Genomic DNA, 21,306 nt, shown 5'->3' on the forward strand with positions numbered 1-21,306 from the left:
GGACTTGAGTGACTCACCTGGTCCCTGTGGGTCTCAGTTTCCTCATCCATAAAATGAGAGATTTAGACTAACTTCTGAGGTCTAGTTCTCCATCCATGGTCCTATGATCCTGTAACCATAAGGCTTTGCATGAAATATGCCTTCCTTGGGACACAGGAAATGCATCCATGGCAGAGCCAGGTCAACCATTCCATTCAATCCCACTGCTCCCAAGGGAGACACGCTGGCACAAGCAGGGTCTCTAACCTGTTACAACTTGAATACTTGTTTCTCCTTGATACTACCTCTCCTCCCTGATCCTGGGTTCCCCCACCAACCCAGCTTTGCCCAAAAGAGGTTGGAATTGGGGTTAGGGTTAGGGTCCTTCTCCCTTTAGAGCATCTAGACTAGGTGGTACAGTAAATAGAATGCCAGGGCTAGAGTCATGAAGACTCATCTTGAAGAGTTCAAACCTGGCCTCAAACACTTACTAGCTACGTGACTCTGGCCAATTTACTTAACCCTGTTTGCCTTGGTTTCCCCAACTGTAAAATGAACTAAAGAAGGAAATGGCAAACCTCTCCAGTATTTTTGCCAAGAAAATTCCCAATGGAGTCACAAAAAGTCAGATACTACTGAAATGAATGAACAACAAACCAGCCCCCCCCCAAAAAAAATAAACCCCTTCTCCCTTCACACTCAGCCATTCCCTTAAGGCAACTGAGGTGAGGAGACAAGAAGACAACAGCTCCAAGCAATAAGCCTGAGGATTTTGCCAGCTACCTTTACTCACTGCAGTCAGCAGATGAAACTGCACAGAAACAAGCTCAAGGAAAACTCAAACAAGCTTTATTTGGTTTTCTTTTTGACTGACCCATTCCCCTCTTAGAAGGAGAAATGGGGAATGAACTATCTGGGTATTGTTTCCAGCTGCCCCTCATGCCTGGTTCTCTCCCTCCTGGCTTCCCCAGGTTCCTTCAGATGCCAATTAAAATCTTCAAAAAGCCTTTCCCAATCCCCTTTTCTGTTGACTAGTTCTACTTTACCCCACCTATTTCTTGCTTATCCATTGCTGCTTTCATAGTGTCTCCTCCATTAGATGATGAGCTCTCGAAGGGCAGGGATTCGGATTTTGCCTTATCTTTAGCCCAGTGCTTGGCACATAGTAGGCATTTAGTAAACCCATCCTAATTGTTGTTGGGTTTAACTTGAAACAATAGAGACCTCTGGTGACAGAAGAAGGCAGCTTCATTTTCCCCGTATACCTCTGAGTTCCCTTGTGCCCTTTGTGTGTCAGACTATGCTGAAATCTGCCTGAGGAGATCACCAAACGGTCTGGCCACAGCGATTCTCTTAGAAGTTTAACAATAACTAGATCCTTGACAACACCTTCTGGGCCCTTCTCTATTATACTTGGGCATCCCGGTGTCAGAGCTCACGGGATCCTGAGTCACAAGCGATGGGCCCTCGACATCAAGGGCTATGATTGGTCTCCAAAGTTGAGATACATCCGAATGTGCAGGTTGTCTCAAGGCCTGAGGTTAGAGGGAGGCAGAGTTTGGGAAGGAAAGCAGTGTAGGAGATCAGTGTCTTAGGGAAAGTGTTTGAAAGCAGGAGGTGTAGTAGAAAGCTCCCTGAGATTGGAGCCAAAGGACCTAGCCTGGAGATTGGAATTATTGCCTCCCTGGTGAAGTCTCTGGTGCAGCGAGCTGAAAATCAGGGACCTGCTCAAGGTGCCGGCTCCTTTGTGTGTCTGCTCCTTTCCTCCCTTCGGGAGATTCTCTCTGAAGAGGGTCTGGGATTGCATGGCTCCTCTTCCAAAGCCAAAAGCCAGGAAGAAGCTTTCCCCAACTCCTTCCTTCCTGCACCTGGGCAAACAGCTGTCAGGTAATTATTCACTCCCAAAATAAGGAGAGTCTTATACCAATGCCCTGGCTTGAAGCTGGGTTCCATTCTTGTTGATTAATTGATGCTTCCTACCTTGAAGGAGTTCCTGGACCTCAGTTTCCTCCCTTGGAAAATGGACGCCTAGAGGAATATGGTAATGACAGCAACACTTGTGTCCCTTATGACATTTGGGGATTTCCCCATCACATTTCTCCTCCCTGGATTCCAGTGCCATTTTGAGAATTCAGTGTCACAGATATAAAACTGGAAGGAGGGGCAGCTGGGTAGCTCAGTGGATTGAGAGCCAGGCCTAGAGACAGGAGGTCCTGGGTTCAAATCCGGCCTCAGACACTTCCCAGCTGTGTGACCCTGGGCAAGTCACTTGACCCCCATTGCCTACCCTTACCAATCTTCCACCTATAAGTCAATACACAGAAGTTAAGAGTTTAAAATTTAAAAAAAAAACTGGAAGGAGTTAGTCATCTAACCCAACTCCATTTTTTTACAAATGAGGAAACCAAGGCACCAAAAAGGTTCAATGATGCACCCAAATTCATGAAGATAGTAAAAAGGAAGGGGAAGCTAATTGGCTCAGTGGATGGAGAACCATGCCTGAAGACAGGAGGTCCTGGGATGGTGTTTGGACTCAGACACTTCCTAGCTATGTGACCCTGGGCAAGTCACTTAACCCCCATTGCCTAGCCCTTACCTCTCTTCTGCCTCGGAACCAATACTTAATATTGATTCTAAGGTGGAAGTTAAGGCCTGGATTCAGACACGAGTCCTCTTGATCTAAACCCAGCATCCTTTCCATGAGAACCGAGAGGAAATGAAGCTTCTCCACCCATCCAGACAGATATACAGGGTGGTACCCAATGCTGACCGGCCAGCTCAGCTGATCAAGGCTTTGACCACAAGAGGGCAGCATCATAACACCTGGACTTCAGCCGGGGAAGCCGACATTTCAGAGGTGACCTGGGCTTTCCCCTGGCCTGACATCCGGGATCCTAGAGGCATCCCAGCCCTCCGCCCCTTCTGTGCGCCAGGGTACTCCCGGCACTCACCTCACCTGGCTCCCCCAGACCGACCCCTGAGAGCCAGAATCCTTAGTCGCTGTCCTGACCAGCCCAGGACAAGCCCCCTCTCCCCCACGACCTATCTGGCAAAGAATCATCCAGCAATTGCTTGGAGATTTCCAATGAGGGGGAGTCGCTCCCTGCCAGGGCAACCGATTTGGTGTCCGGGCAGCACTAATGGTTAGAGCATCCTGGGGAGGTGATGGAATTTAGAACCCGAACAGCCCCTGGAAGGTGTCTAGTGCCACCCCCTCATCTTGCAGAGGAGGAAACCCAGCCCCAGAGGGGCAGTGCCTAAGTGCCTCTGTCACAAGGGATCTGGAGCATCACAGGTAGGAGATGGAAGGACTGAAGGGGACTGGCCTGGACAATTTCCTTAAGGCAGAAACTTGAAGGAACCTGCCGATCAGAAAAAGGGGAGCCCTGGGGCAAAGGGGTCTTCCAGGGTAGGGAGGCTGCTGAGACATGGTGCTGCTGCTGCTGGTGGTGGTGGTGATGCTAGCAATAATAGCTCATAGCTATATAGCACTTTAAGGTTCACACAACACTTTATAAATATTATCTCAGCTACTGCCCTGGGAGGTTTACTGTTGTTCAGTCATTTCAGTTGTGTCTGACTCTTCATGACTCCATTTTGGCATTTTCCTGGCAAAGATAATGGAATAGTTTGCCATTTCCTTCTCCAGCTCATTTTACAGATGAGGAAACTGAGGCAAACAGCATGAGGTGACTTGCCCAGGGTCACATAGCTAGGATGTGTCTGAAACCAGATTTGAACTTAAGGAGATGAATCTGCCTGATTCCAAGCCCAGGGCTCTATCCACTGTGCAGAAAACTGTGGCAAACAGAGTGACTTGCCTAGGAGTAATACAGATGGCAAGTGTGTGAGGCAGGATTTGAACTCTTGTCTTCCTGACTCCAGGTTCCATCCTCTATCTACTATGCCAACAGTTGCCTCATGGAAGAGAAAGAAGTCTAGAAAGAAGCACAAGCAAAAAATGGAAAGGGCTTCCATCTAGTGGACGATACACCTTGTAAGTGGATAAGTCTATGTGTAACCTATAGCCTCACATCTCAGTTTGGGGGCTCACGCAGACCAGATTCAGTCTTTGAAGCAAGTTCCCAAAGAATTCTAAGGCCCCAGCTCTTGTCCAAGCCCTTAACATACCGATGTATATCTGGTAGAGAAAAGCCTTTTTTACATCCCATAAAAAAGGCATAAGATGCAGAAAGGACTCAAAGTAGCCATAAAGAGTCCCTACAATCTCTTTAACTCTGGTGAAACTTACCTTTCCCCAGTGCCCATATAGTCCTATGGAGTCGTGCTCCCATCCTCTAGCTTGGACTTCCCTCAGAAAGAAGGCAGACTAGCATATTCTGGAGGAGCCTCTTCCAGTGGGTCCCCTGGTCATTGAGAAGCCACAAGTGCCTCTAGCCTAAAGGATTTGGACTACTCCAGAAGGAAATACTCACCTGGGGATGCTCCCCCACCCAGTCTAACAATAGTGAAGGAAATGCCCAGGTCTTTTGTTCCCCTCTGGTTAGCTTTAGTCACTTGCTGATTGTTCAGAAGGGAAATACAGGGAACCTTGAGTGCCATCTTCATCTCTCCAAAAGGCTGGTAGTACCTAGGAACTCTCCCCCTCCTCTCAGTAGAAGGCTGGATTCTGAGATCTTTTTTTTCTCTCTCCAAGAGTGAGGGGAGGGCCATCACCCACAGTGAGAAGGATCAGGACAGGTTTTCCATAATGGGTGGCACCTAAGGGGGGTCTTGGAGGAAGTGAAGGCATTAAGTAAAGCATTTTCCTGGATAGCCCAGAGCTTCCCTACTTTGAAAGTGCTTTGGGAATAAAAGAAACTTTTACTAACAGCAATAAATGCATTGCGCAATTAATGATGATGAAGTCTTTGTCCCTCCTTCAAGGTGCCTAAAGCCCCTTTTGACTCCAGCCCATGATCTGCTAATAGCAATAATGTCATGAGGGTGGCTCTGGGCATCCTGTCCTCTGTCAGCATGGCACATGATCCTCTGCTGCTCTCTGCTGGAAAGAGTCACACACCTCCACAAAGGACAAGAGAATTTACATCTGGACCATTGCTTCCATTTAACATATGGGGAAACCAAGGCATAGAGCATGCCTTTGGCTACAAAGAAAATTGACAATAAGTTGGGGGTTTTCTCAGATGATCTGCCTCAGCATGTGGTGCTCCTTGCACTGAGACACCTTTGAGAGTTCCACAACATCCCTCAGATGTCTGAAAATCTCCAGGGTGAAGCTTGGCAGTCTCTCTCCTGACTGGCCCAAGACTGATTCCTTTCAGCAATGGGCTCAATTTGTGTCACAGAGGCATTAGCTCAGGCATCTCTTACAAAAGCTATCCCCCTGATACCACAGCAACTATCTCCTCTGGTTATCACATCTGTCAGAGGGAAGTCAACCACACCCAGGGCACAGAGAATGACAGGAAGAAAGGACCTGGTCAGGCAATCAAAGTGAGTCACCATAGATCCATCCCTCAACCTTTCTAGGTCTTGCCCTTGAGGGAACATCAAGGCCAAGAAAGGGTGGGTCACTGCTTCTATGGTGCTTCCAGTACTGCTTGGAAGATGGTGAGGCTCCTTGGAGCTCTCCAGGGTTGCCAGGCCACCCCAGCTATTCCTTAGTTTACTCCTACTAGGCAATCTAAACCCATTTTGCAAAATCAATACCCAAATAACTACTGTAAGCTCTAGCCAGAATAAGGTCTCTGACCTCTGTTTCCTGATTGCTTCCAAGGCAACCACCTCTTGGTTGATTCTCTAACCAAAATGATAACTGACATTTATGAGGCTCTCTGCTCATATTAGATGGTAGGGTGATTGCCTGAGGCCTCACTACAGCCCTCCAGAGGAAGAGCTACAAGGATTATTCATTCCAATTTAGAGATGCAAAACCTGGGACTCTGAGAGGATGAGGGGCATATCTGTGACCATATACCTTGTCAGGGTCAGAAGTGGCTACAGTTGAACCTTGGTCTCCCTGACAATGGTTTATCTACTATTTCATGCTGTCTCTACAAAATTAATTGGAAAAAAAACCATAAAAATTAATAGTCATAAAAGATGATCAATGATCCCGAATGGGGGGAGGGGTGCAGAAGTAGACAGAAGACTCCAGACAGGATGAGCCTCTCATTTCCCAACCCTCTGAACCTTACTATGACTCTCTTAAAGGGGGAATTCGAAACACCCATCTACCTCAAATAGTCAGCCAATTGGCATGATCAGGTTTTTTAATACTTGGGCATACTTCATCTTGTTGAGTCTCACTTGATTGTGTTTTGCAGATATTATATTTTTTTGCAAATTGAAGATTTGGGGCAACCCTTCATCAAACCAGTCCATTGGTGCCATTTTTCCAACAGCATGTGCTCCTCAAGAATCTCAGTGGCCCACTTTGATCATTTTCTTACAGTATTTCAAGTGTTTTCATTATTATCATGTCTGTTCTAATGAACCAAGATCAGTGATCTTTGGGGTTCCTTGACACAAACCACTTCCATATAAGAAGGCAAATGTAATGGGTAAATGTCGTATGTGCTCTGACTGGCGATCTCTCTCATCTCTCCATCTTTCTTCCTCTCCTCAGGCCTCCCTATTGCCTGAGACACAACAAACTTGAAATTGGGCCAGTTAATACCCTTACAGTGAAAGGAAGAATCAATTGATGTAGCAAATGTCATTATCAGCTTATTTTTTTTAATTGCTTGGGGGCAGCTAGGTGGCTCAGTGGACTGAGAGTCAGACCCAGAGATGGGATGTCCTGGGTTCAAACTTGACCTCAGATACACCCTAGCTGTGTGATCCTGGGCAGGTCACTTAACCTCAATCGCCTAGCCCTTACAGCTCTTCTGTCTTGGAACCAATACACAGTATTGATTCTAAGACAGGAGGTAAGGAATTGCCACAGCCACCCTAACTGTTAGCACCCACCACCCTGATCCGGCAGCAGCCATCAACAGCAAGCCAAGCCCCTCCAATCAGCAAAAAGATTAGAACTCCCTGAAGGCTTAGATGATGGAGAGCATCTTTTAGCAATAAAGCATTTTTAATTAAGGTACGGATACTGTCTTTTTGGGCATAATACTAGTGCATGCTTCATAGACGAGAATAGTGTAAACAACTTGTCTATGCACTGGGAAACCAAACGATTCATGTGACTCACTTTATTGCAATATTCATTTGTTGCCGTGGTCTGGAATCGAACCTGCAGTATCCCTGGGGTATGCCTGTCCAAACAAGATAGCATCTGGCTGCTATAGTGTAGTGTTGAGTCATACCGAGCTCCGAGCTCCACAACACCCTCCCCACATCTTTTTTGGATGAGCAATCATTTGTTAAGCCCCTACTGTATACAGGGTATTGTGCACAGTGGTTAGATCACACTCCATCCCTGCCCTCCATCCTGATCCTAACATTCAATTCCCAGCACGTCCTGGCTCCAACCTCATGTTCCAGCTTCACAATTACATTCCTTCCTAAATTTCATTGCAGCCAAACAGGACTACAAACTATTCCTGTTGCATAGGCTGGTCCCTATGCCTGGAATGCATTTCTTCATCTTCACCTACTGAAATCCTTCACTTCCTTCAAGGCTCAGTCCAGATCTTCTCCTCCTCCAGGAAGCCTTAAGATCCTTTCCTCCCTGGCCTCCCAGGAAAAGGGATGTCTCCTTTCTCCAATATTCCTCAAGCCCCTTATCTGGACCCTTCCTTTGCCTCCAGTACAATCTGGTCCCTGCTATTTATTTGTCCTCCCTGCCCTAGCCCTATGGCAGAGACTGTTAAGTTCTGTGAGAGGCGGGGACTGGGGCATTGGGAATGAATGACCTCCATAAAATAGTGGAAGTCCACCCAGCTGGGCTGGCCTTCTGAGAGATGGCAAACCAAACAGTACCCTCCCCATTTTTTCTCCCTGTTCTCTTCTCTAAAAATGGGCAAAATTCAACCTTTCCCGTGGGTTCCCTGAACAAATGCTCCATTATTCCCTGCTGGTCAAATCCAACATGGGGCATAGGCATAGAAAGCAGGTTGGCTGGCAGATGACCCAGCACTTGCTTGAAGGGAAAGAAAGCCAAGGACTGTCTGGTTTGGGGTCTCTGTATCCCCAGCACTTAGCAGAGTGCCTGGCATTGTAAACACTTTGATGCTTTTCATCCATTACTTACTTATTCTCTGAAGATTCTGCTCAACCTTGGAGCAACCTCAAAGAACACAGAACTATAGGCATGCGGTAATTGCATTCATGCCCAGTGCTTATTGCTGTAGATCTTCCCTCAACCCCTTCCTTGCCCTTCTATTTGTCACCTCCATATCCGTAGCCACTAGGAAATACAGGGACTGAGGACAATCCTATTCTCTGATATCATCTTTCCAACAAACAGCTGCCAGAGCAGTAACTCAGACAGGACAAGCAGGGGTCTGGCCCAGGGTGCTGACATTAAGGGGAGCCTTGCATCCATATACCCTATCAATCACTCTTAGCCATTACCCTTATCAGGACCCCCAAATTAACCCCTTGCTAATACCTCTCATTTTCCTGAGATATCATGTTTCCCAAGTCCAAACTTGGCAGCTCCAGCCCCAAACTTAACTGCTGTCACCCAATCAAAACGTACTGGGAGGAATTGTACATCAGCTACGGGGGTGGGAAGGGAAAAACATGAAACATGTAACTATGGGAAAATATTCAAAATAAAAATAATTTTTAAAAAATGTAGTGGGAGCTTAGCAAAATAACAATGCTTCACGTGTACACTCAGGGCGAATTCTGTTGCTATCGATCTGTTACTGTCAAAACCGTGGACCAAAACCATGGGTAAGCTCAGACCAACCATGTCAGCTCTGAGTAATGGAAAATACCAGCAGGAATTACATTGCAGACAACATGGTTCTGTCATGAACAGATTCGGTCACCCTAAAAACTGATTGTCCCCTCTCTGACCCTGGACAGATCCTAAGAATAGACTCTTTGATCCTGAACAAACTCTATCTTGTCCCTAAACAAACTTTAGCATTATTATTATAGCTATACTTTCTTTGTCTTGTTACAACTATATGTATCAAGACTGTACTTTGGCATTTGGGGTTAGACTTGATAAGAGTCTTTCCCCATCATGCCATGACTTGTCCTTACCCTTCAACAGAATGAGAAGATTTTAAAGCACCTAGTGGGTACTTTGGGTTATTCTCATGTCCCATTGGAGAGGGTGATTGGCACCCTAAGGGTCCCATCTCCATGACATCTTTTTTTAGCTTTTTTTAAACCCTTTCCTTCCATCTTATAATCAATACTAAGCATTGGTTCCAAGGCAGAAGAGTGATAAGGGCCAGGCAATTGGGGTTAAGTGACTTCCTCAGGGTCACATAGCCAGGAAGTGTCTGAAGTCAGATTTGAACCCAAGATTTCCCATCTCTAGGTTCGCCTTTCAAACCACTGAGTCACCTGGGTTCCTCTCCATGGCATCTTTATCCCAAGATCCACCCCCTCTCATCCCTCATGGATACAAAGAGCCTCCTCTCAGAAAAAAAGAGTTCTTGCCATCTCTAATACTTTACCTATGAAGAGACTCTTCTGCACTCTTTTTCTCCAGAAAAGCTCTGACTGCCAAAGAAAGAGAGGATGATGATATTTCTGCTCCTAGGAGGTTATAGGGGTGTCCCACTGAAGGCCTTCCTTGTTCTGAGGCCTTCTTAGACATCTACCTTTTCCAATGATGAGAAGCACCCAATTGGGGTAACTATTATGGGGTAACTAAATCAACTACTATGAAAGAAGAAAGGTCAACACTCAATATTCTTACCCTAGATGCTTAGGAGAAATAGAACTGTTTATTTTGTAAACAGTACATAAAGCAATTTGACTCACTGACAGAATTGTAGAATCTCTGAGTTCTGTTGGCATCTCGAGGTCCTCTAATCCAACCCTTTTCTAAATGAGAATCCTTTCTACAACATGCCCAAAAATGGTCGTCCAGCCTTCACTTGGAGAGCCCCAAGGAGAGAGAATCTGCCAGCTGCCCATGCCATGTTGGAGTATCTCTATTTGTTGAGAATTTTTGCTGGCATCAAATCAATATGTGACTTCCTGCCACTGGTCCAAGTCCTGCCCTCTGGGGCCAAGCGGCACAAATCTAATTCTTCTCCCACATGGCAGACCTCTAATCCTGGAAGGTAGCTTTTGTGTGTCCACTAGGTCTTCTCTTCTCCAGACTAAACATCTCCACTTCTTTTAATATCTCATGTGGTATAGTGTCCCGTCACCTTGCCTTTTGGTCATTCTGCTTGACATTCTCTCCAGATTACAATGTCCTTCTCAAATTGTGATGCTCAGAATTGGCTGTGGCTTTCCAGAGATAGTGTAATAAAGGGAGAAAAGAGTGGGACCATCCCTGCCTTCTTCTGAATAGCATTTCTATCTTGATGAAGCCTATGACAGGATTAGTGTTCTTGACTACTCTGAGAAACCAAGAAATCACCCAGTTAAGGCAGCCAACCCATCAACTGAAACAAATTTATTAAGCCCTTAGGCTTTGTGCTAATTAAGCCTAAGGATAGAGGAAATGGGAAGTAGTCCCTGCCTTTAGAAAGCTTACATTCTAATTGGGTAGGCAGCACATGCCTATAAAGGTCTAAAATGATTCAGACAATGAAGGTCCAGGTGAGGTCAAATAATATGAATATGTGGTGGACTCATTCTAAGGTGTTTTATGACTTCTTCCACTTCTATTCAAAGCAAGAGGAAGAGTGGCCAGGTGGCTCAGCCGATGGAGCCCCAGGCCTGCAGTGGGGAGAACCTGGGGTGAAATTTGGCCTCAGACACTTCCTAGCTGTCTAGCTGAGCAAGTCACTGAACCTCAATTGCCTAGTCCTTACCACTCTTTTGCCTTGGAACCAATACGTATATCCATTCTAAGACAGAAAGTAAGAGTTTAAAAAAAAAAGAGTGAAGGAGGCTGATGGTGGGAGCAATTCAGACTTGGAGATTGACAAAGCCTGTCCTGATGAGGTGAGAGGGCAAGGGATGTACTACAGGATAGTGCAAAGTTGAACTGGTTCCTAAGGGACCCAGGTAGAGGGATAAGGAAAGCCAACAGAATGATAGCTTAGCAAAGGCCAGAGGTGGGGAAGACCTGGAAGGCACAGTGAAAATGAAGAATCAGTTTCTGAGTAATAAAGCACAGGAAGAGATGGAATTAGAGAAACTCTGACTGGATCGAGAAATTTTAGAATTCTTGAAGGTGGAAGGGAAGCTTGTGGGTGAAGGCAAGACCAAGGGTATGTATGATCATCCTCATCTGTCTCTCGGAAGGACGTGGGAGATAATTAGACTGGCAAAGTGGACATCTCAGGTATTTAAGGGCCCCTGAAGTCCCCTAGAATGATGACAGGACTTGAGCTGGAGAGGTAGAGGAGGAGGAACCAGGCACTGAACTCATTGAGAAAAAGAAGAGACTCTCCTGGCAATCAGTAGATAATGGCCACCAGGCTCCATGTTGGATAATAAGCAAGAGTGAGTGTTCAAGCAGAAAACATTCCCAAAGTTGTGGTCACTCATTTAGCTGCTGCATTTCTTCAAATATTTACTTCTGTGGCTTGTGATCTCATTCATACACCACCTGTCTTTAAAATACAGATGTTAATGGCTTCTCTGATATTCTCATAATACAGAAATTGGTTTTTAATTTTTCTCCTACAATTAATAGCTTCTAGTCCCAGATCTCTTCATTGACAATGTCCCTGAAATCCAAACGTGGATATATTTAAAGTCACTGTTTCTCCCCCTCAACTACTACTGATTCACTCATTCAGGAATGAGACATATGAGCAGCAAGATGGCAGAGTAGTAATTCTCTGCAAATCCCTTAACCTTCAACTTCCAAATAAATTATCAACAGATTATAGAATTTCTAAAGCTTCATTATAAGATAAAATAAAAGAACCACAGTGGTCAAGCTAGAAACCCTAGTCATTGACAGCAGAGAACTATGATACTTAAGAGTGTTATTAAGTATGCCACCCATCCACCTCCATGAGCCAGTCTCAGGCTTCTGCCAGGAGCTTAGCACTGAGATAGGGACCCCAAAACCACATTATCTCTGCCCAAATATTCATAGCCTTTGTAATGTACAGATGATGGCAGCATGGAATCCCTGTATTTTCCATGCTGGGATTCCATGGGATTTTCCAACAGGGATTCCATGCTGCCATCATCTGTACATTACACCTTTCAAACCCCTAGAGCAGTGATTCCCAAAGTGGGCGCCACTGCCCCCTGGTGGGTGCTGCAGTGATCCAGGGTGGAAGGTGATGGCCACAGGTGCATTTGGGGACAGTGAATAACTGTAAGGGGGCAATGATAGTATGTGATGGGGGCGCTAAGTAATATTTTTTCTGGAAAGGGCGGCAGGCCAACAAAGTTTGGGAACCCCTGCTCTAGAGCTAAAGAAGTGGCTAATTCTGCCTAGTTACATGAAGAAAAAACTAGTCTGAAATGAACCGTGATGGATAGTTGTTTGTGACCTGAGGGGGAAAGTGAGTGGAAAGCAAGCTGAGATCCTGCTGGTTATTCAGGAGAAGGACCCAGGCAGGTGAACCAACTATTCCTCTTCTGAGAAGAATTAAGGTAGATCTACAGCCAAGTAGAACATTGTCTGGGACCTCCAGCGCCAATGAAAGAAGAGGGGCCAGTGAGTAAGAGATGGGGAATACAGGGGAAAGGATTCTAGAAATATCAAGAGGAAAAGCTCAAGAAAAGCCTGGGATATCAGCAGAGAAACCAACAGAAAGGATGCTAAAATAAAAGAAGAAAAAAATGAATTCTAGAAATATCAAGAGGAAAAGCTCCAGAAAAGCCTGGGATATCAGCAGAGAAACCAACAGAAAGGATGCTAAAATAAAAGAAGAAAAAAATGAATAAAAACCTAAAGAGAACTCCAAGTACAGTTAGCCAATATTACAAACCAAAGAAAAAAGATGCCTGATAAAAGACAAAACGCTATGTAGTAAGCAGAGGTGATGGAAACCTTGAGGATAGCTCAAAGGAGAAATAGAGTCACAAGAGAAGAACTTAGGAATGAAGTTAGAAAATAGAGGGCTCCAATTAAAAAAAATTAACAATTTCATTCATTCATTCATTCATTCATTCATTCATTCATTCATTCATTCAAGGATGCTCCTCCAGGTAAGCAATGCAATCCGAATTCCTAAAGGAGCCAGCCCAAATTTATCTTGAAGCCACGATGTTTCTGCTTCAATGAATGTCCCCCGAACGCTGGTGATATGTTATCCAATGACAAGAGCCTTTGGGTGGCGTTAGGGTATTTCTCTAAGTCTTCTGCTGAGACTCTACTAAGTCTACCAGGCTATCTTGGAGGCCTCCCTTCCGGAACGACGAGGGGAGAATTTTCAGGAGGTCACACAGTTTTTCCACTGGTTCTTGCTTCCTCCTTGGCAGCTCTGACCCAGTGAGCTCAGCTTCGTGGGTATGTTCTCAATAACTTCAGAGAGGGTGAAAAGACAAAAAGCGATCTCCTCGTGGGCATATCTGGCCCCACTTTCATAGAGGCAGGCGAAAGTGATGGCTGGAATCCCTGGGGTGGCTGCCGGCTCTGAGGAGGGTAACTCGATGGCTGCCAGATCGGAGTAGGCGCTGGGCCCTTCGTAGATCACCCAAGGCTCTGTCCAGCTATCAGCATTTCTGGGGAAAGTACTCAGGTAGACTCCCAGGTTTACCCGCGACCTGTGGCTAGTTGGGTGGGAATATAACACCCAAGTGGGTGTCTGAAATGAGGTGGCAAGTTGGGAGAGAGGGCCTGGGGCAGCCTGGCCTGGGTGGCCCCCAGCAGCAGAGAGCAGAGATTCTTCAGAGCTCTCGTCTCGTGGGTGGCCCTGGGGTGCCCTTTCTATTGAGGTGCCTGGGATGCTCCCAGCCCCCTTTCCCCGGGGCTTCTGCAGGCGGTGAAGCTTTTGTAGGAAATGGGAATAGTCACAGCCACCCGCAAGCCATCTTCTCCTCCCTGGTGACGGAACCCGGGAGGAGCCCCTCACCAGGGGAGCCGGGAACCCGACGATGCTGCCATGGCAACCACGGTTGCTCTCCACTAACTTCCGGACCAGCTGTCCTGGGAGGAAAGCAGCCCCATCGTCCAAGCTGAGCGCCTGCACCCGGCAGCCCAGGGGGCTCCTGGCATTGCAGTAAAGGACGTTGCTGCCGTCTTCTTCGTACACAGATGCCAGCTGGCACTCCCCGGTTTTCAGATTGGGGATGAAGTCCCCAAAGTGCCAGCTCTGCCCGTGGTCGTCACTGTAGAAGGTGAAGGAGTGAGGGGTGGTCTTGCAGATTTTCCCAAAGCACTCCTTGCAGTCGATATGGTAAGTGTAGGCAGGAACGAGCAGGCGGCCTGACCTCAGCTGTATGCCATGGCCCGGGCCCAGAGCAAAGGTAGCCCAGTCTGCCGAGAGAAGAGACAGGGAGTGACTGCCATGAAGGAGGGGGAAAAGGGGGGAGCAGGTGGAGAGGAGGAGGAGGAAGAGAAGCGACGGGGGTAGCTTTAATGGCCCTCTTCCAGATCTACTCCTGGAAAAGCATCCACACAGACAGGGGTTCTCCCGGGAACATTTGGGTTCCAGTTCCAAAGCCCAAGCTACTAGCCTGCAACCCCCACTCCAGACCACGGTCCGCTTTCCAGCTGCCCTTTGGGTGTTATCTTCCCCCATTAGATTGTAGGCCCCCTAGAGGCAGGAGCTGTATCGCTTACATTCGTAGCCCCAGGAGTTGGCACAGAGCCTGGTACACTAAACACGCTTAATAAATGCTGCCTCTCTCATAGCTCTCATCTACCCACCCATCTCTCCTTCTATATCTATCCAGCCATCCGGGTACCCATCCAGACGCCCTTCTGTCATCCGTCTGTCCATCCGACCATCCATCTATCCATCCAACTGCCTGGCTATGCAGCCTCTATCCATCTACCCATTTACCAGGGTCTGCGAGGTACCAGGCACCGTGTTTGGAGCTAGAGAGTCAAAGTCCCAAATTCAGGATCTCCAGCATCTTGTGGGGCCAGGATATAATATGCAAGTATATGCATGCCTGTGTGCACATGTATGTTTACATATATGTGTGGCTAGTCATGCTACATACCTGGCACATGTGTGTATACACATGTGTGGGTATATGCGTCATACGTGTTGTGGGCTAAATAATATCTTCAAATATAAATTGTCAAAAGTTACATTTTCTCTAGCATGTGAAAGTTTCCAAAACACTTTACACATGTTACTCATTTGAACCTCACAATAGCTTTGGGAGACGGGTGCTGCTATCATCCCCATTTTATAGAGGAGGAAACAACAGCAGAGAATGGTGAAGTGACTTGTCCTCGGCCTCAAAGCTGGTATCTAAGTCAAACTCAGTCTGAGTGTTCCTGNCTCTCCTCTCCTCTCCTCTCCTCTCCTCTCTCTCCTCTCTCTCCCCTTGTCCCCCCCACACACACACAAGAATTGCATTGATACTCAGCAGAGGGGAAAATAACCTTGCCTGTAAACAATTTTTTTTTAAGGCAAAATCTTATAAAACCATTTGTTTACTTGATTTTCCATTGTAGAACTGGGACGTCTGATGCTCAAAAACATGTGTATGTGTGTGTGTGTGTGATGTAATTAGAAAATCTTGAACTCTTGGACTTCATCTCCCAGAATCCTTTTCCCTTCATCCACATAGTGTCCTTACATCTTGTTTATAAGGTGTGTGTAACCTCACCTTCTCACTCTCTTCTCTCATGACTATGGCCGGGTTAGCTCCCTATTTACTCTAGCTTTTTATTTTCTTTTACTTTGTTATTATTAATAAATCTTATTCAATATAATACTTGGAGATATTGTATGTTAATTGTATTATTATATATCATATTATAGATATAATGTTATATCTATAATATGATATATATTAATATAGTAATATATTAAGCTTACTCTGTGTGTGTGTGTGTGTGTGTGTGTGTGTGTGTGCAGAGAGGGGCATATTCACTTTACAGTGACTTCCTGTCAAAGTGAATGGTGCCTTCATTCCCGCATTGATAAAATCAGAAAAATAATAGCACCTACTTTCCAGGGTGGTTGCAGGGATCAAATGAAATTAGATTTGTAAAGCACCCGGCACATCATGCCTGTCATAAACGTGTTGGCTATTATTAGTATCGTTTATTTTATTTGCATTGCATGTAAGTTTAGAAAGGGCCTGCGTTTCACTTGAATGTCTTGTTTCTATTACAAAGTCCAAGAATCTAATCTCTCTGTTCTCAAGCCAGACTTTGGCCTCATGACTTGGCATGGCGATTCCACTCCAAACAGAAATGGATCTCTGTCCACTGACTTAGAAAAGCACAACTTAACATCTTCTACGTTGTGTTGTATTTTTGCTTACTTTGTTATTTTCAATAACATTTTAGTCCGATTTGGGCACCCTTCAGGAGTTTTGCTTGGAGTTTGACACCTCTGGGTATATGGAGGGGAAGGGAAGGAGGCGATGACAAGCCTCAGCAGCCTGTCAGAGGGAGGAAGCCCAGAGCCCTTCTGCTGCCATAATCTGATGCGCTCAGCCCACACATGGAACTCTACAGGGACTGAGTCGGTCCCTAGCATCGGCCTCGGGCACCCCACAGACTAGCTAAGGATGTCTCGTGCTGAGAAGCGCTGAGAAAGCCAGAAGTTGTGCCCGCATTCCACATGACCCAAATGGGCCGCTTCCTGCTCGTCCCCGATACTTCAAGAAATTTGACTTGAGATCTCTTTCTCTGAGGGAGCTGCTGGCTAAAGTCAGAGTCATCCATTTCTAAAGCACTTGCTGGTAAATGGTGAGGAAAGGAAGGGGAGCGAGCGGTCATTCCTCCTGCCTGCCAGCAGTCCCTGCCCAGTGCAGTGATTAACATAAGCCTGGAGACTCTCATTCCTCCAGGAACTAATACAAAAGCCCAGAGCACCCCAGAGGGGAGGTAAGAGAAGATGTAGAAGAAGAAGATGTAGAAGAGAAGAATGTAGAGAAGACGTAGAAGAGAAGAAAATGGCCCAGCAAAGAAACTCGGGCAATGGGAACTGCCCCTCACAGGACCAGAACTAAGCTCAGCAGAGACTGCATGTCAGACAGCGAGAGGGTCAAGACACGTCCATCGCCTCAGCACCCCGTATCGACCAGGTTATTCTGGTTCCCTCCAAAACTCACATCCTCTCAATCGTGTGGCTTTTGGTCCTTCTCTGAGGCTCCTCTTCCCTCCTTATTCCCCTCTTCCCAGTAAAAGCCCTATCGGACCCCCAAAGAAGCATCAAAGCCTGTTGTTTAAGTGGACCATCTCGCCATACCTTCTATAACAGAGCCAATGACCTGCTCGGTGAGGTCGGCCACAGCACTCCAGGTGAGGCCCCCATCCGAGCTGGTCACACAGCAAAGGCGGGCTGCGTTCTTGCCCGTCATGATCTGGAAGGATTCCGGGGTGTTGCCCAGCACGGCGATAAAGAAGAGGAAGACGGTGCCCGTGAGCTCATCGTACACAGGGCAGGGGTTCATGGACCGATGCTCCTCCAGGGATGCCGTCTTCAGGACACGCATGTCTCCCCACTACAGAGGGAAGAAAAGCATCAAAGCCCTGTCTCTTCTTGCTCTGTTTCTGCCTCTCAGACCACCTTCATTCTTTTTTTTTTAAACCCTTAACTTCTGTGTATCGGCTCCTTGGTGGAAGAGTGGTCAGGGTGGGCCGTGGGGGTCAAGTGACTTGCCCAGGATCACACAGCTAGGAAGTGTCTGAGGCTGGATTTGAACCCAGGACCTCCCATCTCTAGGCCTAACTCTCCATCCACTGAGCTACCCAGCTGCCCCCTACCTTCATTCTTTATTCTCTCCCCTTTCTCCCCTTCCCCAATTCTCCTTGGCTTGCTAATATCTCCTTTTTAACATGGAGAATGTCGATCACCTGGAGCAATTGCTCTACAACGTTCTAAGTTCAAGAAATTGAACTTCCGTGGGGCCAAAAGCCCCCACAACCCCTGCACACAGCTGGAATAAAGCAGCTGTGGACTAGAGCGATGCAGGGAGTCCCAAGGACAGGGACAGAATTCAGGAGAAGAGCACTGCTCTGGCTTGTCTTTGGTCAAGCCCTAGTTCCAACTCTTACTAGCAGGCAAATCAATGGAAGTCTGAGTCTCAGTTTCCCTAACTATAAAATGGGAATAATAATGCTGCAGGAGGGGGACTCCACTTGTTATCGCATTGGCAGAGGGAAGCGCCTTGTACAAGACTTAGAGAGTTTTCTAAAACCTTGGGAGCAAAAGAGAATTCCTAAGTGAGGGTCACCCAGCCAGGAAGTGTCAGAGGCAGACCTGGAGCTTCTGGGCTCTGAAGGAAGCCCTCCACCCCCTACCTACTGTGTCTCTGGGACTGCGCAAAGATGAATAAAGGAGCTTACGTAGAATCATAGATCTAAAGCTGGGAGAGCATCTCATCCAAACTCCTCATTTTACAAATGAGGAAACTGAGGCCCAGAGAGATTAAACGGCCTGCCCAAGGTTACAGAGGTGGTAGGTAACAGAACTAGAATTTGAACCCAGATCCTCTGACTCCAGAGTCAGAGCTCTTTCTACCACACCGCACCGTCTCTTATATTTCCGTGAAAGCTATTACACGTTCGGATTGGAGGAATGGGTCGAATGTTTGTGACATGCAATAGTCACTTGAATATAGAAGGAAGCGAGGAAAGGCTCTCAACACGGAGTCCATGGGTAGATTTCAGAGGAGCCATCGACTTGGAAGGGGGAAATGACGTCTCTCTCCTCCCTCGCCTCTGGCTGAAACTTAGCATTTCCTCCAATTCTGAACGCGGGCGACCCGGCATTGTTCTAAGAAATGGTCCGAGGCTTCGCCAGCCTGTCCAGAAGGGTAACGTTTCCCGTCTGGGACTTACTCTTTCTGGAATGGAAAGTCCTTCCGCTCCACCGATGGAGGTGCAAAGCGGACGCCTTGTGATCCAGCCTAGAATGGGGGTTGGGGTGCCCATCCTCCTGGTCTACACACACCCGTGACTGCAGGACTTGGGGAAGCGATCATTCACTAAGACTTCGGCGTGGGAATAAAAAGACCTGCCCAACTAGACACTGGCAGAAATGAAACTTGAACCCAGGTCTTTCTGATTCCAAAACCAGCATGAGATCCACTACAGCCTGCCTCTATTGTGCAACGGTTACCGTTTTTAGAGACAGTGTCGTATAGTGGGCAGAGAGTTGGCCTCGAAGCCAGAAAAACCCTGGTTCAAATCCTGCCTCCGACACATACAGACTGAATGATGCTAGAAAAGCCCCATTGGACAGATGAAGAAATCGGACTGGGAGAGGCTGTTACTAACCGAGGGTCACACAACCATCAAAGGTTGGAGCCTACAGGGGGCAGCTGGGTAGCTCAGTGGATGGAGAGTCGGGCCTAGAGATGGGAGGTCCTGGGTTCAAATCTGACCTCAGACACTTCCCGGCTGTGTGACCCTGGGCAGGTCACTTGACCCCCATGGCCCACCCTGACCACTCTTCCACCTAGGAACCAATACACAGTATTGACTCCAAGATGAAAGGTGAGGGTTTAAAAAAAAAGACATATTTCTATATTAGCCATGTTCAATAAAGCTTTTAAAAAAAAAATAAAGTTGGAGCCTACATCCAGCCCTCTCGTCGTTCCTGACTCCACTCTCAGCGTCAGGAGCCAACAGGCCACATCGTGCCCTGATGCTGCTGCCCATCCCGCTCTTTCACCCTCCCTCCCGGGGTGCCACCAGCTCCCGCAGAAGGAAGGGGCTTCCGAGTGTCTCTCCTACCTCTGACGCTGTCCCTGCGCTTCTGCGGTGGGACTGGAGGTCTCTGGAAACGAGATGTTGATGTTGCGCCCGAGTCTCTCCCCCAGAAGCCCCTCACGTCAATAACTTGCCCACAACCCTTCAGCAGCCCCTCCAAAGTTAGCCAGTTAGGGAGTGCTTCCGTGGCCGAGGTGTCACTCACCTCCACATAGGTCCTGTAGAAGGCCCCCCTTCTCAGGACCAGCACATTCGCATGGGAGTCATCAGGGCTGAGCCTCTCCTCTGCGAAGGCCAGCAGAATGGCCCTCTTGGGGATGTAGAGCAGGGCAGGTATCCTATAGGTCACTCCACCTTCCTCCCTCTCAAACAGCACTGTGCGGGCTGGGAAATATGGGCTGGTCATGGCTCTCCTGGAAGAAAGGACGGGCACACAACTAATCAGCGGGTAGAAAGTTCCTGGGAAAGGGAAGAAGCCTCCAGGACTCCCACAGAGGGTTGAAAGCTCGCATTTTAATTCTTTTTTTTTTTTATTTTATTTTTTTATTTTAAACCCTTAACTTCTGTGTATTGACTTATAGTTGGAAGAGTGGTAAGGGTAGGCAATGGGGGTCAAGTGACCTGCCCAGGGTCACACAGCTGGGAAGTGTCTGAGGCCAGATTTGAACCCAGGACCTCCCGTCTCTAGGCCTGGCTCTCAATCCACTGAGCTACCCAGCTGCCCCCTAGCATTTTAATTCTTATTGAACTTTTGTTTCATACCTTCCCAGACTGGGCATGCTTCCCCCCAGGCCGATGAGGTAGACGGATAACTACAGTGTTTCCAGAATAAAACTTCAGAGTCGCAAAATATAAAACCAAAGGGGTCTCGGCAGCAATCCCACCCCACCCATACTGCTCTCGACAATATATCTTGACAAGCAGCCATCCGAGCTTTGCTTTAAGGCTTCCAGTGAAGAAGAGCCCTCTTAGACAGCCTTTTGGATAGCTTTGCTGGTGTAACAACCTAACTAGTAGCAGCATGACTGGGTGGCTCTCTAGAAGCAGTCAGCATCATGGCCCCAAGTGGGCATCGATCAGCCCAACGAGCTGCCCACCCCATCATCCTCTGGGTCTTTCCTTATCAGGGAAAATGACAATGAGTTTGTAGACTAAGCCAGTTCTTTCCATCTCTTCCCCAAGCCTGCCATTTCCTTAGTTGGATTAAATAAGGGGGTAATAAAATACAAGCAAGGGGGGGGAGGGGGCAGTTGGGTAGCTCAGTGGATGGAGAGTCAGGCTCAGAGATGGAAGGTCCTGGGTTCAAATCTGGCCTCAGACACTTCTCAGTCGTGTGACTCTGGGCAAGTCACTTGACCCCCATTGCCTACCCTTACCACTCTTCCACCTATAAGTCAATACACAGAAGTTAAGGGTTTAAAATTTAAAAAAAAAAAATACAAGCAATGGGTCCTAGGAGAAGGAGCCACCTCAATTGCCCTCAACCCCTCAGGACGGAG

At 47.2% G+C, this 21,306-nt stretch overlaps 1 protein-coding gene across 1 annotated transcript; it reads right to left on the minus strand.

Moving 5' to 3' along the window:
- Window positions 1–13,388: 13,388 nt before the first annotated feature.
- NEU4 (neuraminidase 4) lies at window positions 13,389–20,213 on the minus strand. Its single transcript, XM_044669511.1, has 3 exons — window positions 20,013–20,213; window positions 17,340–17,595; window positions 13,389–14,434 (listed from the first exon to the last, which is right to left on the minus strand). Exons 1-3 carry the CDS (start codon window positions 20,211–20,213, stop codon window positions 13,389–13,391), a joined length of 1,503 nt encoding a protein of 500 aa, XP_044525446.1.
- Between the last annotated feature and the right edge of the window lie 1,093 nt (window positions 20,214–21,306).

Source organism: Gracilinanus agilis, chromosome 3 (assembly GCF_016433145.1).
Source record: "Gracilinanus agilis isolate LMUSP501 chromosome 3, AgileGrace, whole genome shotgun sequence".
NCBI lineage: Eukaryota > Metazoa > Chordata > Mammalia > Didelphimorphia > Didelphidae > Gracilinanus > Gracilinanus agilis.

Coding starts and splice junctions, on each gene's coding strand:
- NEU4 (XM_044669511.1), bottom strand. CDS start 20,213: ATGACCAGCCCATATTTCCCAGCCCGCACAGTGCTGTTTGAGAGGGAG. Junction 17,596..20,012: donor TCTACAGGACCTATGTGGAG/GTGAGTGACACC, acceptor TTCCCTCTGTAG/TGGGGAGACATGCGTGTCCT. Junction 14,435..17,339: donor CATTGGCTCTGTTATAGAAG/GTATGGCGAGAT, acceptor TTCTCTCGGCAG/ACTGGGCTACCTTTGCTCTG.